Raw genomic sequence first — 14,672 nt, forward strand, 5'->3', positions numbered from 1 at the left:
AAAAAGAGAATGCCAAGCATGTTCTGCTCTGTTAGCACAGAGTCCGGCGTGAGGCTCAAACTCTCCAACCGTGAGATCATGATCTGAGCTGAAATCAAGAGTCAGTCGCTTAACCAACTGAGCCCCCCAGGCACCCCCCACATAATCTAACTTTTAAACTCTTATTCAAAGTAGAAGAAGTAGAAAATAAAACACCTAGGAAACAGAAACAGGGTATTCAAGTAACTTTAAAGAATACTGTGAAGTACTTTACAGGACTGAGGAAACTGTAATTGTCAAGAAATCCATGAACAATAGGCACGGGGAGTTAAGAAACAATGAAGTGTGCATTTGCAATACATCTAAAGGTCCCCATAGTATCTTGAAAGATTATGATGTACTTATTCTAACATGAAGAATCCAAAGAAAAAAAGTAACAAAATTCCAAAGGCAATACCTTTATCCGCATCATAGGATCCCTGTTCACTTCCGTTTTCTACAACTCTTCCAGGAAGGGTTAATCTGCAGATTTAATAGGTTACATCAAGTCCTTAAATTACAGAGTATAAGTGACCATCAGTGATAGTACGTTTACCACTGAAATCTATCAACCATTTTAAAAGGCAATTCTTCAGCATTTCTTTAACATCTTGCAAACTAAATAACTTACATTTCTTCCCTAGCTAAGATAAAAGAAATCACAGCTGCCTCATCTTTCTGTCTGAATACTCCCTAGTCACCAATAAAAGCGACGCTTAAAAAGAAAAACCACAATAAATATTAGTCATCACTATTTCTACAGTACTTTCGTCTTCCTAATGAGTAAGGGAGTTACTAATATACCTGGTGCCTGATACAGCAGGGGCTCCCAAAAGGTATACTAAATGGCTCCCCTCCCTCCCAAAAGCATTTTTAAAATGGAAAACAATAAAGAAACAACAAAACCAATTGTTTATTTGGGGCAAATTAATACTTTAAAAAAAAAAGCAAAAAACAAAAGTTTTTCTCAACTCTCATTATCACTATACAGGGATTTTCCCCCTTTCACTGTAAAGGAAATGAACTGATTTCCCTGTTTCCAGTTTTACTCTGGTTCAGTCGCGTCTTCCACAGAGGTCCCAAAAGAATTTTTCTAAAATAGAAATCAGGGGCGCCTGAGTGGCTCAGTGGGTTTAAGTGCCCAACTTCGGCTCAGGTCATGATCTCAGTGTTTGTGGGTTCAAGCTCCGCATCAGATTCTGTGTTGACAGCTCAAAGCCCAGAGCCTGCTACGGATTCTGGGTCTCCCTCTCTCTGCCACTCCCCAACTTGGGCGCACTCTCTCTCTCTCTCAAAAATAAATAAACATTGAAACAGACTTTAAAAAATTAAATAGAAATCAGAGTGTCACTTTTCTAGTGAAAAAGTTTTCATGGCTGCCTGACATCAACTCAATAATTTACACTCATGAGTACCACATATGAGACCAGCTCCATTCCATTCCAAACTTAAAATGTGAGGCTCCTTTCCTCCCATATCTCCTATTCATATGCTTCCTATTCTAACATTATAACAACAACAACAACAACAACAACAACAACAACAACAACAACAAAACTTGGCAGGTCCCAAAGGCCCAGGGCTTCACAACCTAGTTAACTTTGATCTTAACGCTTCCTGGAGCTACAATGCAGTTTCCAAAGCAAAATCCTTTCTAAGTCCAACATAAGAAGTCCATTTATGGATAAACTAGCTTGTTTTAATGGTTACAAACACTAACTTCACTTTCAGAATCTGAACTGAGTTCCAGCTCTGCCATTCGCCACCTCTCCAACTTTTTTTGTATAAGTTAATCGACTTCGAAGCTCATACACTACATCTGTAAAAAGTGAGAAATAACAGATCTCCCCCAGAGTTACTGCAAGAAGAGGTTATTACTGTGAAGTAGGTAAGCATTCCAAAAATGTAAGCTATTAATACCAATGTTCTTCTCCTAAATTCTTTGTAAGTATAGAGTTAAATTCTTACTGCATAAGAGTGAAATCCTATTTGTTCACAGATCTGCCACCCGATAGACTCTTGGTTTCCCAAGCAGAGGAGTGAGGAGGTTTTATTCACCTCTGCTGTACTGTAGCCAACTGTATTTTCTTTTTTTTTTTTTTAATTTTTTTTTTTAATGTTTATTTATTTTTGAGACGGAGAGAGACAGAGCATGAACGGGGGAGGGTCAGAGAGAGAGGGAGACACAGAATCCGAAACAGGCTCCAGGATCTGAGCAGTCAGCACAGAGCCCGACGCGGGGCTTGAACCCACGGACTGCGAGATCATGACCTGAGCCGAAGTCGGACGCTCAACCGACTGAGCCACCCAGGCGCCCCGCCAACTGTATTTTCAAAGATGGCCCATCTCACATCAGTCCTTCCAACTGTGGGGTCTATGTCCCCTCCCCCTAAAACTGAGTGAGCTTGCAAATGTCCATGGATAAATGAATAAGTTGCAGTGTGTGTGTACGTGTATACACATATACATATGTATATACATATATATAAAACACACACACACATATTATATTTGCTCAGCCATATTACAATGGAGTATTACGCAGCCATAGAAAAGAATGAAATCTTGCCATGTCCAACAACATGGATGCATCTAGAGTATAATGCTAAGTCAGAGAAAGACAAATCCCATATTCCACTCATATGTGTAATTTAACAAACAAAACAAAGGGAAAACAAAAAAGAGACAAACCAAAAAACAGACTCTTAACCAAAGAGAACAAACTGATGGTTATGGGGGGGGGGGGGGTGGTGAGCACTAAGTAACATGCAAAATTGCTCAATCACTATATTGTATACCTGAAACTAATATAACAACGTATATTAAATATACTGGAATTAAAATAAAAATTAATTAACTAGGTTTTTTTGTTGTTTAAACTGAGTGGCCTTGGGGCCAATAAAATGGAACAGAAATGACAGTGTGATTTCTGAGGTTAGGTCATCAATGATATGAACCTGCCTTGTCCCCTGGAATACTTGGCTTTTGAAACTTTCAGCTCCACACACCCCACCCCACCCCCCAACAAAGGAATCAAACTAGACCATGCAAACACACCACACAGGGAGTCCTGAGAGTACACAAAGAGAGAGGCTGTGCCCCAGCCACTCCACCAGTCCCCAGCTGCTTTGGCCCTCACTGTTCCAGGTCCAGCCAATATATAACTACAACTGAATTAAAGATCTCAAGTCAGAACAGCTCAGCCAGGCTCTTACCAAATTCCTGAGGTACAACCAGGGCAAGAGAGTTAGATAACTGTTGTTTTAAAACACTATTTGATTGGTTATGCACCAAAAGATAACTAGAACAATAGGCCCTTATAATAAATATCTCCTGTTTACTGAACATATGGGCACGGCAATAAAAACTATGCATCCATTATCTCAATCCTCACATCAGCTCTGGACGATCACTAATATTAGTCCCATTGTAAAGATTAGGAAACTGAGACGGCATAATTTGCCCTAAGTGCCAGAACTGTTAAGCGTGCTGAGACCCAGGTGTGCCCAACTCCCCAGTCCCTGCTACTCAAGGAATGGATGAATTGGTGTAAAGAATACTCTTTAAAGTACTTCACAAATAACCTCTTATTTGGGCTTCATCAAGACTCCCAAACTTAGGCAAAATGGTTTTTACCTTGAAACTCCTGTTATTATATTTGTTTAATTTTACATTCCTATCACATTTAACATCTTTTCTCTGAGCCTCTGATACCTCATCTGTGACATGAGTTAACAACAGAAACTATGTTGTAGGACTGTCCTAAAATCAAATGAGATAATCCACATAAAGTATTAACCTGAAGTGAAAATTCACTAAATGTTTGGTACCACCATCACCATCTACTTCCCATTCTTCATGTCCTGCCTTAAATATCACTTCTTCAAAGTCTTTCCTGGGGCCACTTTACATTTCAACAGGATCCCCTTTATTTTCTTTCTGTGCACTTCCCTTCAGAGCACTTATCACAATTTAGAGTCATACCTTTACTTGTTCGTTTATTGCTGTTCTCTCCCCATTAGAATGTAAACTATATAAGACACTACTACACCTCCAATACCTAAAACCCAGTCTGGTATAAATAAATCAAAGGAACAAATGAATAAAGAAACAGGAAAGTGCAGTATACGCAAGTTAAGTCAAGGCTTAATGGGAATCTGAGCAAAACGGTTTCCCACCCAGTGAAGGAACCAGTTTGACTCAAGAGCAAGGTTTATTAGGAAAGTACTTGGGCAGAAAAGGTAGGCTACAGCTACACTTGAATTAGAAAGATTAGGAGAATGGATTTTATGTAGCAGGAAAGGGAAAGGGGTTGACAATGTTTTAGGAAGAAAAATCCGCAGTGTCTTCTGTAAAAAGAAGCTAATATCAATCAAGGCCTATTTCCAAGGAGCGCTCGCTGCCCAGGTCAAATGGGATAATACACACAAATACACATAATACGCCTTACTTTATGCGTTAAAGTGAGCCCACGGAGCTGTTGCTACTTTTGTTATGGTTCTGTAAGGAAAAAATGCAAACAGGTTGTGATTAAGGGCCCTCACTGCGAACGGACGACAACCGCAACTAAAGGGCAAAATCAGACAAGTTAGGAGGAGGTAGGAAAACGAGGTTAATTTGGTGTCAAGGGGGCAAAGAAAGGAGAGAATATCAGGAAGTAGGGAGCGGCCCGCCAAGCGTCGACACAACTCTTAAGCAGAAGGTCGACTGATAAAAGTCAAAAGGACTGGTCAGTTGGGAAGTCAGCGCGCACCGTCCTGGAGCAGGGGATAGGGTAGGAGGACCAACGCAGGGCGATAACAACAGTAAAAAGGTACGAGAACTAGGGCGATAGGACAGAAACTGCAGACGTTACAAGATCCCAAACGCCAGGTCTTATAATGGCTCGAAATCTTTTTTACGGTGGGGATTTAACAAAGTTTAAGAACGGAATGAGCTTGTACAACACGTAGAATGCACTTCTGACGAGGTCATTTCCTCAGCACGGAAAGAAGCCGCGGAAATCTCGGGAAAAGGCAATCATTAAATCCCTCGCTCTTTCTTCTTTCCTCGGTAAACAGTTATCTCAAGAGTAACTGAGAGATGAAAGATCAATCAATGAATCAATCCCCTAAATACATTCTTTCCAGGGCCAGACACAGAGAACTCGCCTGAGAAAGTACGGCTTGGCGTAGAACTTAAAGTCGACCCCCTCGAAGTAGACGTCAAACTCGGAGACCCGGGCGTAGGGCACGCGGATGGCGACGGTAAGGAAGTCGGGGTCCTGGCTGAGGTCGAACGCGGGGGTCAGCATGGCCGCGCCGGACTCAGGTGTCCCAGCCACTTACACTCACGGCCGCCGCAGTCCCGCCACTCAAACACCCCAGTAAGTACCCACGCGGGAGACTGGGTCCCGTAGCCAAGGCGCTTCCGGCTCGAGACGGAAGTGTTTGCGCGTGAGGCAGGAAGTCCCGCCCCACGCCGATCTCCATGGAGACTGGACGCTGTTAGTGGAGAAAGGGCGGGGGGGAGCGTGGGGATTTGACCGCAGAAATGGAACTAAGGTCAAAACTTGGAAAAACCGGGACTAGAATCCTCCTTAGACCCACCAACCCTGTTTAGAAATCCTAAGAGATTAATTTTAACCTCACTGGCCTTGGAGGTATACAGACCTGCGTTCGAATCCCTTCTCGGCTACCTCTCAGCTTAAGACCTTAGGGAAGTTACAAAACGTCCCCATGCTTCGGATAACTTTTCGATAAAATGGCACTAACACTAACCCCGCAGAGATGTGAAGATAACATGAAATTATGTAAGTAAAGCTCTAACAAGGTACCTGGCAAGTTGTCAACGCTCCTTGTGTGGAAGCAGTCACCGCAGAAGCCACAGCAGCGTCGTTACTGTGGTTTCCTTAGTTCTCACCTGCCTTGTCCGCAATTCCCCCTTTCTCCAGCCCCCCTCCGTGTTTCACTGCCCATTTCTCTTCCCCTCCCTTTCCCTCTCCCTCTCTTTATCTGTTACTTTCTTTTCTCTTCCGATTTCCTTGAGTAGTTTTCTCGTATACAGATCGTCCATCTCCCTAACCTCGTTTAATCTCTACTATGAGTTTCAAAGAACACGAGTCAAGAGAGGTTAAGCACTGTGTCTTATAATCATGCATCTTACAATTACCAGAACCCAGAACGTTGACTCTTAAACCCTGTTAGTGCCTGAATTGACAAATTGCTGTACCTCCATATCCCTTCTTTCCTTTTCTCAATTTTCTCTGCACACTTTAGTCTATGCTCCTCATACTCTCCCAGTACCCATCCCACTGATGTCCATCTTTCCCTACTTAGTCCCTTGGCCTTGGTGCTGCTTGTTGTATTTGCTGTTATTCCACCAGAAACTAGATTAGTCCAGGAAATAGTATTTACCTCCTGGTTTTAAATGTCAATGGAAAAGGGGTAAGAGTCATCTCTGTGGTAGTGGACCAGATAACTTCAAAAGACTTTTCAACCTCCAATTTTTATGAATCTTAAAAATTAATTAGGACCCCGGAAAACAATAGTAGGAGCAAATAAAATAAAAATTACAAAATAAAAACCACTCTGTTTAACTCTGGGAGTTTTGTTTTTTGGTTTTTTTTTTTTTAATGTTTATCCATATTTTGAGAGACAGAGTGTGAGCGGGGGTGGGGCAGAGAGTGAGGGAGACAGAATCCGAAGAAGGGTCCAGGTTCCAAACTGACCAAACAGAGCCAAACAGGCCGACAGGGGGCTGGAACTCACAGACCGTGAGATCATGACCTGAGCTAAAGTCAGACGCTTAACCGACTGAGCCACCCAGGCACCCCATAACCCTGGGAATTTTTTTAAAAAATAGTTTACTTCTGAGAGAGAGAAAGGGGAGCGGAGGGGCAGAGAGAAGGGGACAGAGGATCCAAAGCAGGCTCTGACCTAACAGCAGTGAGTTGGATGCAGGGCTCAAACTCACCAACCATGAGATCGTGACCTGAGCCGAAGTCGGATGCTCAACCGACTGAGCCACCTAGTCGCCCTAACTCTGAGAGTTTTAATAAACAGAATAAGAGGTTGTGTGTGAAACACTTGAAAGAGTACCTTTTATCTTTTTTAAGTTTATTTTATTTATTTTGAGAGACAGAGAGTGCAAGCGGGGTAGGGACAGAGAGAGAGGGAGAGAGAAGCCCAAGCAGGCTCCGTGCTGTCAGCACAGGTCTGGGCTGGGGGCTTAATCTCAAGAACCATAAAATCATGACTTGAGCCAAAATCAAAACCCGGCCACTTAACCAACTGAGCCATCCAGGCCCCCGAAACAGTACTCTTTAAACATTGATCTATTTCCTGGATAGCAGAAGGATTCATTGAATTAACTGAATACTTAGTATGTGCCAGCGCTGTGCCAAATCCTTTATAATGATCTCCCTTTTCCCTCCTGACAGCTCTTTATTTTTTTTTAAATTTTTTAATGTTTATTTCTGACAGAGAGAGAGAGACAAAGCATGAATGGGGGCGGGGGGGGGGCAGAGCAGAGAGAGAGGGAGACACAGAATCCAAAGCAGGGTCCAGTCTCTGAGCTGTCAGCACAGAGCCCGACGCAGGGCTCGAACCCACGAACCATGAGATCATGACCTGAGCCGAAGTCGGACGCTTAACCAACTGAACCACCCAGGCACCCCTTGACAGCTCTTTAAAGTAGGCATTCTATATTCCCGTGGCAGGCACAGTATCTCACAGCTGTGAGTGGTGCAATGGGAATTGAAACCCAAATGAGTCTGATTCCTGGGCCCAGCTCTCATATACTATAGAATTGACTCTATGTTACCAATCCCTCCAATATTACCATGTACCCAATTGTTCCACATTTAGACCACAGGTATTATCATAGGCACTCAATATTGAAAATGAATTGGTGCAAACATGGAATCAGCAAAACTCTCAAAACGTCCCTTGAGATAGGCCTTTGGCTGCTCTAGAATCTTTACTTCTACAAGGGGACCTCATTTCTATAGGTCTCAACAATTAATATTTTTAAATTATTAATGCCAAAGAATTAACTGAGACTGAATCTATGTTATCCATGAGGACACTGTAAGTGAAAGCACCTTACAAATTAGAGCTGTGCACTTCCTAGATATTTTATTCTGTGTTTGACCACACACACACACACACACACACACACACACACAGGATTGCAATACAGTTAGACTGTATGGTTCACATACAATATATGTAAGAAACATACATTGCATCTGCTATAGCACAAAATATTGACAGCTGTACCTATATAACAGGATTCTGTTGTTTTACTTCTAAGCAAGAGTTCATTTTATTTTGTATTTCCAATTAGCAGTAAATTATACAAGTTAAATACATTCTCTTTTTAAAAAATAGAATATTACATACACATAAGTTTCCTATATAAACTTACATGTAAGTCTTTGCCATCTAACTGGTTCTCTCTCCCACTTCCCCAAAGTTAATCATCCTAGATACACTTGTAAACATTCTACATTTCTGTATACATTTCTAGGTACCGTGTTACTTTGTTTGTCTGTGCATAGGTATGTTATCACACTACAGATGTAAATCTACAACATTATTTTAATTTTTTACTTTGGTAATTTTTTAGACATATCTACATTGACTCATAGATCCAGTTGAGTTCATGTCTAGATATAGACATTATTTCAAAAGAAAGACAATATTTCATTTTTTTGTGTTAACTCTAGAGGAAAATCAAACAGGAATGAAGCTTTTCATCATTTTTTGAGCTATTCAATGGCTACAGTATTTGTTTACATTTTTCCTTCTCCTTAAGGCTTACTTTTGGATGCCCTTCCAGTGTTTTAAAAATAATCTTTTGCTTGGCCACTTTATTGAGCATATGTATATAATCTACATCTTTGATTATTTTGATTCAGCCCCTCTTGTAACAAAACTTGATTGTGATCTTCAAGGTTCAAAATTAAGTATTAAATTTAAAAATATTTTTTCTATAAACATTTCCAATTTCAGCCTTATGACAAAATGCTATTGTTCTAGCAGTCTTTTAGGGTGAAATACTCCTTGTTTCCAGAAGGTGGCATTTGTACAGTCGATTAAGACAATGTTATTACAAAGAACAGAATTTTAACTTATGTTAGAAGTAGCTTCCTCTAAAAGCTATTTATAACTCTAGTTGATTCTCTGAGCCATTTTGGGAAGCGGTGGGATCTTATTCAGAATTTGCAAACGACACCTTAAATTGTTATTATTTTGGCATACCTCCTTTCAGACTCCATGGAAGTATAGAAAGACATTTAAACAAAAATGGTATCATACTCTATATTTTGAATTTTTTCCACCTAACATAGCATTGAAATATTTCCATTTGGCCACTTTTTTGCCAAGAATATTGTATCATAACCATACACTCCTTATTTACCTGTGTTAGTATCATAAGACTTAAGAAATGAACAAAGTGGTGATTGTTTTTGAGAGATGAAAAAAATGAAACCAACAGTAGAATCATAAACATAGATCATAACCCTAGGATAAAAATCCAGAAGTTAGGAGGCGCTTGGGTGGCTTAGTTAAGCATCCGACTTCGGCTCAGGTCATGATCTCACAGTTTGTGGGTTTGAGCCCCGCATCAGGCTCTGTGCTGACAGCTTGGAGCCTGGAACCTGCTTCTGATTCTGTGTCTCCTTCTCTTTCTGGACCTCCCCCACCTGCTCTCTCTTTATCTCTCTCTCCCTCAAAAATAAATAAATGTCAAAAAAATACGAAAGTTAGAATACAAACTCAATAAAAACATTTTGAAGTATGAAATAAAATTATCCTTCTATATAACAGTAGTAAATACAGTAAGACTAGATATCCTAAGCTTTGCAATTCCCAGAGGGCTTGGATGAATTCTTAGATAACTTACAGATAAATACTGGATCGTAAAAGAGGCTTAAGGGATGGTCCCAACAGGAAATAGAGCAGCCCATGAGTCTCCACTGTTTTTTAAACCCTTTGTAGTTAAGCACTTTTTCTGATCCTTGCACCAATCCTTCAGCAAATTCAAGTTAGGTTGTTAAAAGAGCACAGTACTGGCAATAACAATAGCACAGTAATGGGTATTTCAGGTAGGATTTAGTGCAATTTAAATTTCGTACAAACTCAGGAAAGTTCTGAAGAAGATCTAACATGGCTGCAGCTGACACCAGTAAGCTTTTTGCAACATTTTTGTGCAGTGTGTAGCCAAGGGTTTAGCACCACATATTTCAAGATGCTAGTCTCATCCCATTAGATGAAACGCAGATCACATAAGAATGCTAACCAAACAGCGTCTCAAGCTTCCTTCATTGTGTAACATCATATTTCTAAAAGACATCTACATAAGGTGCGGTTTTGATGCCCTGCCCAGGTGCCCTTTAGGAAAACAGGGAACCCATCCGTCACTAGTAAGGAGTGTTGTTAGTGGCTTGCCCTTGACCGCTTCTTCAAAGAATTGCCTTAGTCCAGTGTTTCTCCACCCCAAGTATTTCTGGAAGACAAGTCTTTGTTGTGGGGGGCTGTCCTGTGCATTGTAAGATGTTTAACAGCATCCTGGCCTCTAGCTTCCCAATACCAGTCCCAGCCCTGCGGTTGTGACAACCACAAATATCTCCAGACTTTGCCAAATGTTTCTTAGGGGACAAAATTGCCCACAGTTGAAAATGACTGCCATAGATTGATTGGAGGCTCCAGGAAATAATTACCACCAACACCACTACCACTCTGCCATCAGGCCCACAACCATGAAAACTGATCTGGGGTCCTGAGACTGCCTTAAAGGAGCAGATGACTCCAGTGTGGCTTATGCTTCAGAGTTCCTTGTGGCCAAGAGTAGATTTTTCCTGAGTCCACATGCTCATTCAGTTCTTTCCCTATCTTTGTCTTTCTTCACTTCTCCCTTACTGGTTTCTCCTGCAAACACCTCTTGGATAAATCACAGGCAGCCAAATCCTTGCCTCAGGATCTGCTTCTGGGGAATAGATCTAGGGCACCTGACCCATGAGCTCATCTTAAAAAACTCCTTCCTTCACATTCTTTACACTTCTGCAAAATGAATGGAGAAAAGTATCTGCAATATCTACAGAGACTACCTGATGAGATTTTATGTTACTTTTTTTTAAGGTCTCATAATCTAGTTATCATTAACCTAACTAATGTTGTCTTCGATTCAGAGTGAACATGTTTTTCATTCTTTATGCAGAAATTATTTAAATGTACCTCTTCTGGCATCAAAGATTTTGGTAGATTGTACATTGATACAAACACCTTTAAAAATTGTTTGGCAGTATATACTAATAAAGTTAGACATGTGTATGCTCTAACATCCTGCAATTTCTCTCTTTGATATATAACAGAAATGAGTGGTAATCATCCCATCAAGAGGTATGAATGAGAATGTTCATAGATGCATCATTCATAATAGCCCAAACTGGATTCAAGGGCCTATCAAGAGTGCAAGAGACAGATTGTAATATATTCACTCTGTACTGCAACAAAGCAGTAAGAAAGAATGAACTTCTATACAACACCAAAAGAGTTCATATACTATGTTTCTATTTATATGAAGTTCAAAAGGGGAAAAACTAATGTACAGTCATAGATGTGAGAATAGCGAGTACCTTTGTGAAGGTGGTTATTGACTGGGAGGAGAGATGAGAAAACCAGCTGGGTGGTGAAAATTTAGTCAATGTCTTGATTTTAGTGGGGATTACACGAATATACACATAGATAAAAATTCATGGAGCTGTATATTTGAGATTTGTGCATTTTATTGAATGTAGTATTTATTACATATTGTATGTTGTATGGAACATTTATTGTATGTAATATCTCAATTAAAATGAGGTTCTGTGCATGAATAGAAACCAATCAGAGATTTGGGTCACTCCTGGATGCTACCAGCAGATAGCTCACATCTGTGTCCCTCACACGGGATTGCCCTTGACTGCAGAGAAGTGCCCTGTACAGAGTTAACCCTCTCCAGAAAGCGGATGCCATATACAAAGGCCTGGTGTCCTATCTCATGTGGGACAACTTTGAAAGCCATCCCCACTCCAGAACTTCCTGTAGAATTGGCAGAGGCCTTGGTTGTATTGCATCTTAGGCCTCTGTCCAGTCCCACCCTCCCCTTCTTACAGGTGTAGTTCCCAAGAGCATCACCCCCAAACCATCTGCATTCAACTGTCCTTCTGAAAACTGTGTTTCCTAGAGCCCCAATCTAAGATGTTGTATGTGCTACAGACCCACTTTCCTCTCAATACTGAAATTCCCAAAATTAACTCTATGACCTTTTTCTTGATTTTTCTGCAAGGTCATTTCCCGACATTTCCTCACTAAGGGGGTCTTATAGCCATGATTTTGACTGTATTGCAAAAAAACTATTGCTAGGGCTCTCTATTTTCCTGAATGCCTTTTGAATAGTGCAGCCACTCAGAAGAAAACCAATCTTGCGAAGAAAATAGTCAATAAAACTATGAGCTCTAAGCAGGAGAAAAATAGTTTCCCCTGCAATTTGAAACAATTTCTGTTGATTATATGTATTGTAAACTCATTGCAGGCACTCCTCTATAAAGTTAAAATGGCATAACTGGATTGTTTTATATTGTTTTCCCAGAAGAGTTCACATTAGTCACTTTTTTCCTGAATAAAGATAAACCCTTCCAACAAGATGCCCTAGTGTTTAACATGTGGGTAGTAATTATGTTATTGTCAATTGTACATAATCAAGACATAGCCTTGGATCCTTCTTCCAATCTTCTCCTTTCGCTTTGCTCCATTCTGCCCTCGGGTTGTGTATATTCTCTGTTAAGGGTTCCTTCACCCTTCAATTGATCTACACCCCTTGATTGATTCTTTTCCTGCACTGACATTTTCTTCATTTCACATCTATTTTTTTCCTTTATGGGTTTTGTTTATTTATATTTGTTTTTCTTGATCAGGTCAGTACTTAACAACCACTTTATTGTGACTCTTTAAATCATAATTTATAGCCAATTAGACTTATCCTCTCTTTAGACAAGACTTTAAGAAACAAAAAGAAACAAGAAAACTTCAACTATGTCTTCATAAGTTTCCAGCAAATGGGATAGAATTTGAATAGATACTATAGAGCCAGTTACTTCCATTATCATAGTTTATATAACTTTTTTTTTCATTCTGGAGAATAATGCTTGAGTTCTCCACTTTTCCCCTAGGCAAAACTGCTCCCAATTATCATAAATTTCTGGTATACATTTAGTCAACAATAATAGCTGGTATTTATTGGTTGCTTATTATTTTCCCAAGTGACTTTCAAACAATATCATTACTTGATCTCTGTATAAACTCTATGAGGAAAAAGCTATTACATCACCTCCAACATTATTTTGTAGATGAGGAAACTTGAACTTGGAGAGGTTGAGCAATCGCCCGAGTCCCATGGCTTATAAGTGACACAGCCAGGATTGGGATCCATAAACTTATCCTATGTCTATCCCCACTGTCTATAAAACACATGTTTCTGTTCTTGATGCTCTGGGAAGAGAGGAGAAGTGAATGGAGATAATAAAAGATGAAAGACGTGACTCTTAACTTCAAGTAATTTGGACTTCAGTTGAGAAAATAAAACACAGAAGGATTAGGAACTGCGGTGGCCAATTTCCAAAGACGCCTCCTCTCACAATGAGCCACTACTCCCAATGATCACACTTTGTTTGGTCCCTTCCCACAGTGAATTGAGGTTGAGCCCGTGTGGCCAGGAGAATGCAGCAGAGGTGACACTACATGACTTCTGAAGGCCAGGTGGTAAAAGGCCTTGCCACATCCACCTTACACTCTTGGAACAGATGCTCTGATGGAAGCTAGCCACAGTGTAAGAAATCCAACTACCCTGAGACCTCCATGCTGTGGGGAAGCCCAACCTAGCCATGTGGAGAGGGTGTATAACCAGCTCCAGCTACCTCAGCTGTCCTAGACCAGGCACCGTTCACAGGAGTAAAAATGCCATCTTGGACATTCAAGCCCCAGCAGACTCCACACAGAGAAGAGAGGAGCCTAGCCATCTGCCAGAAACAAGGCACACGGCTTATGGCCCCATCCCAGCCACCTCCAATCCTTTGAGTAACTCCAGCTAATGCCCCAGCCATGTGAGAGGAAAGATAAGCCATCCCTGCTGTGCATAATTCCTAATTCACACAATGGTCAGCATAGTAAAATGGTTGTTATCTTAAGTCATTAGGTTTTGGAGAGGTTTGCAATATAGCAATTGACAAATGGAACAGCAGTGAAAGACCACAAAGGGTGTACAGATTAAGTCAGGGAGATCCAGAGATAGGGAAATGCTTGGGGATGGAACAATTAGAAAAATCCCATTTCTGATAAGAATGTCTGGGGCCCCAGCAAAGGCTCCAGGGAGACAAAATACAGATAAACAGTGTAGAACCAGGTCACCTTATCTGATGTGAAGACTGCAAGAATGGAAGCAATAAGTCAGGTTGGAAAAGAGTCTGGGGCAAAGTGGTGAGGGTGGTGAATGCCAAGGAAAATAATGTTCCAGCTGAACAGGACTATGAAAACAATCTAGTACAACTCAATTTCTTTTTTCTTTTCTTATTTTTTTTTCTTTCTTTCTTTCTTTCTTTCTTTCTTTCTTTCTTTCTTTCTTTCTTTCTT

The 14,672-nt window shown here is 40.6% G+C and overlaps 2 protein-coding genes and 1 long non-coding RNA gene across 4 annotated transcripts in view; 2 read left to right on the plus strand and 1 right to left on the minus strand.

Annotated features, from left to right (window-relative positions):
• The window catches only part of SHQ1 (SHQ1, H/ACA ribonucleoprotein assembly factor), a 110,898-nt gene extending 105,475 nt beyond the window's left edge, over positions 1–5,423 (minus strand). For both annotated transcript variants that reach the window (XM_049640883.1, XM_049640884.1), the window contains exons 1-2: positions 5,169–5,423; positions 437–501 (exon numbers count right to left, since the gene is read on the minus strand). In XM_049640883.1, coding sequence (XP_049496840.1) covers positions 437–501; positions 5,169–5,311 — 208 coding nt within the window. In that variant the 5' untranslated portion in view covers positions 5,312–5,423. The remainder of the gene's footprint in view (positions 1–436; positions 502–5,168) is intronic.
• The window catches only part of PPP4R2 (protein phosphatase 4 regulatory subunit 2), a 411,406-nt gene that overhangs the window by 209,487 nt on the left and 187,247 nt on the right, over positions 1–14,672 (plus strand). The window lies entirely within an intron of this gene.
• Positions 5,431–14,672, plus strand: part of LOC125929572 (uncharacterized) — a 27,340-nt gene continuing 18,098 nt past the window's right edge. The window contains exon 1 of the long non-coding RNA XR_007459910.1: positions 5,431–5,809. This is a non-coding gene — a long non-coding RNA (uncharacterized LOC125929572). The remainder of the gene's footprint in view (positions 5,810–14,672) is intronic.

The sequence above is a fragment of the Panthera uncia genome, chromosome A2 (assembly GCF_023721935.1).
Source record: "Panthera uncia isolate 11264 chromosome A2, Puncia_PCG_1.0, whole genome shotgun sequence".
NCBI lineage: Eukaryota > Metazoa > Chordata > Mammalia > Carnivora > Felidae > Panthera > Panthera uncia.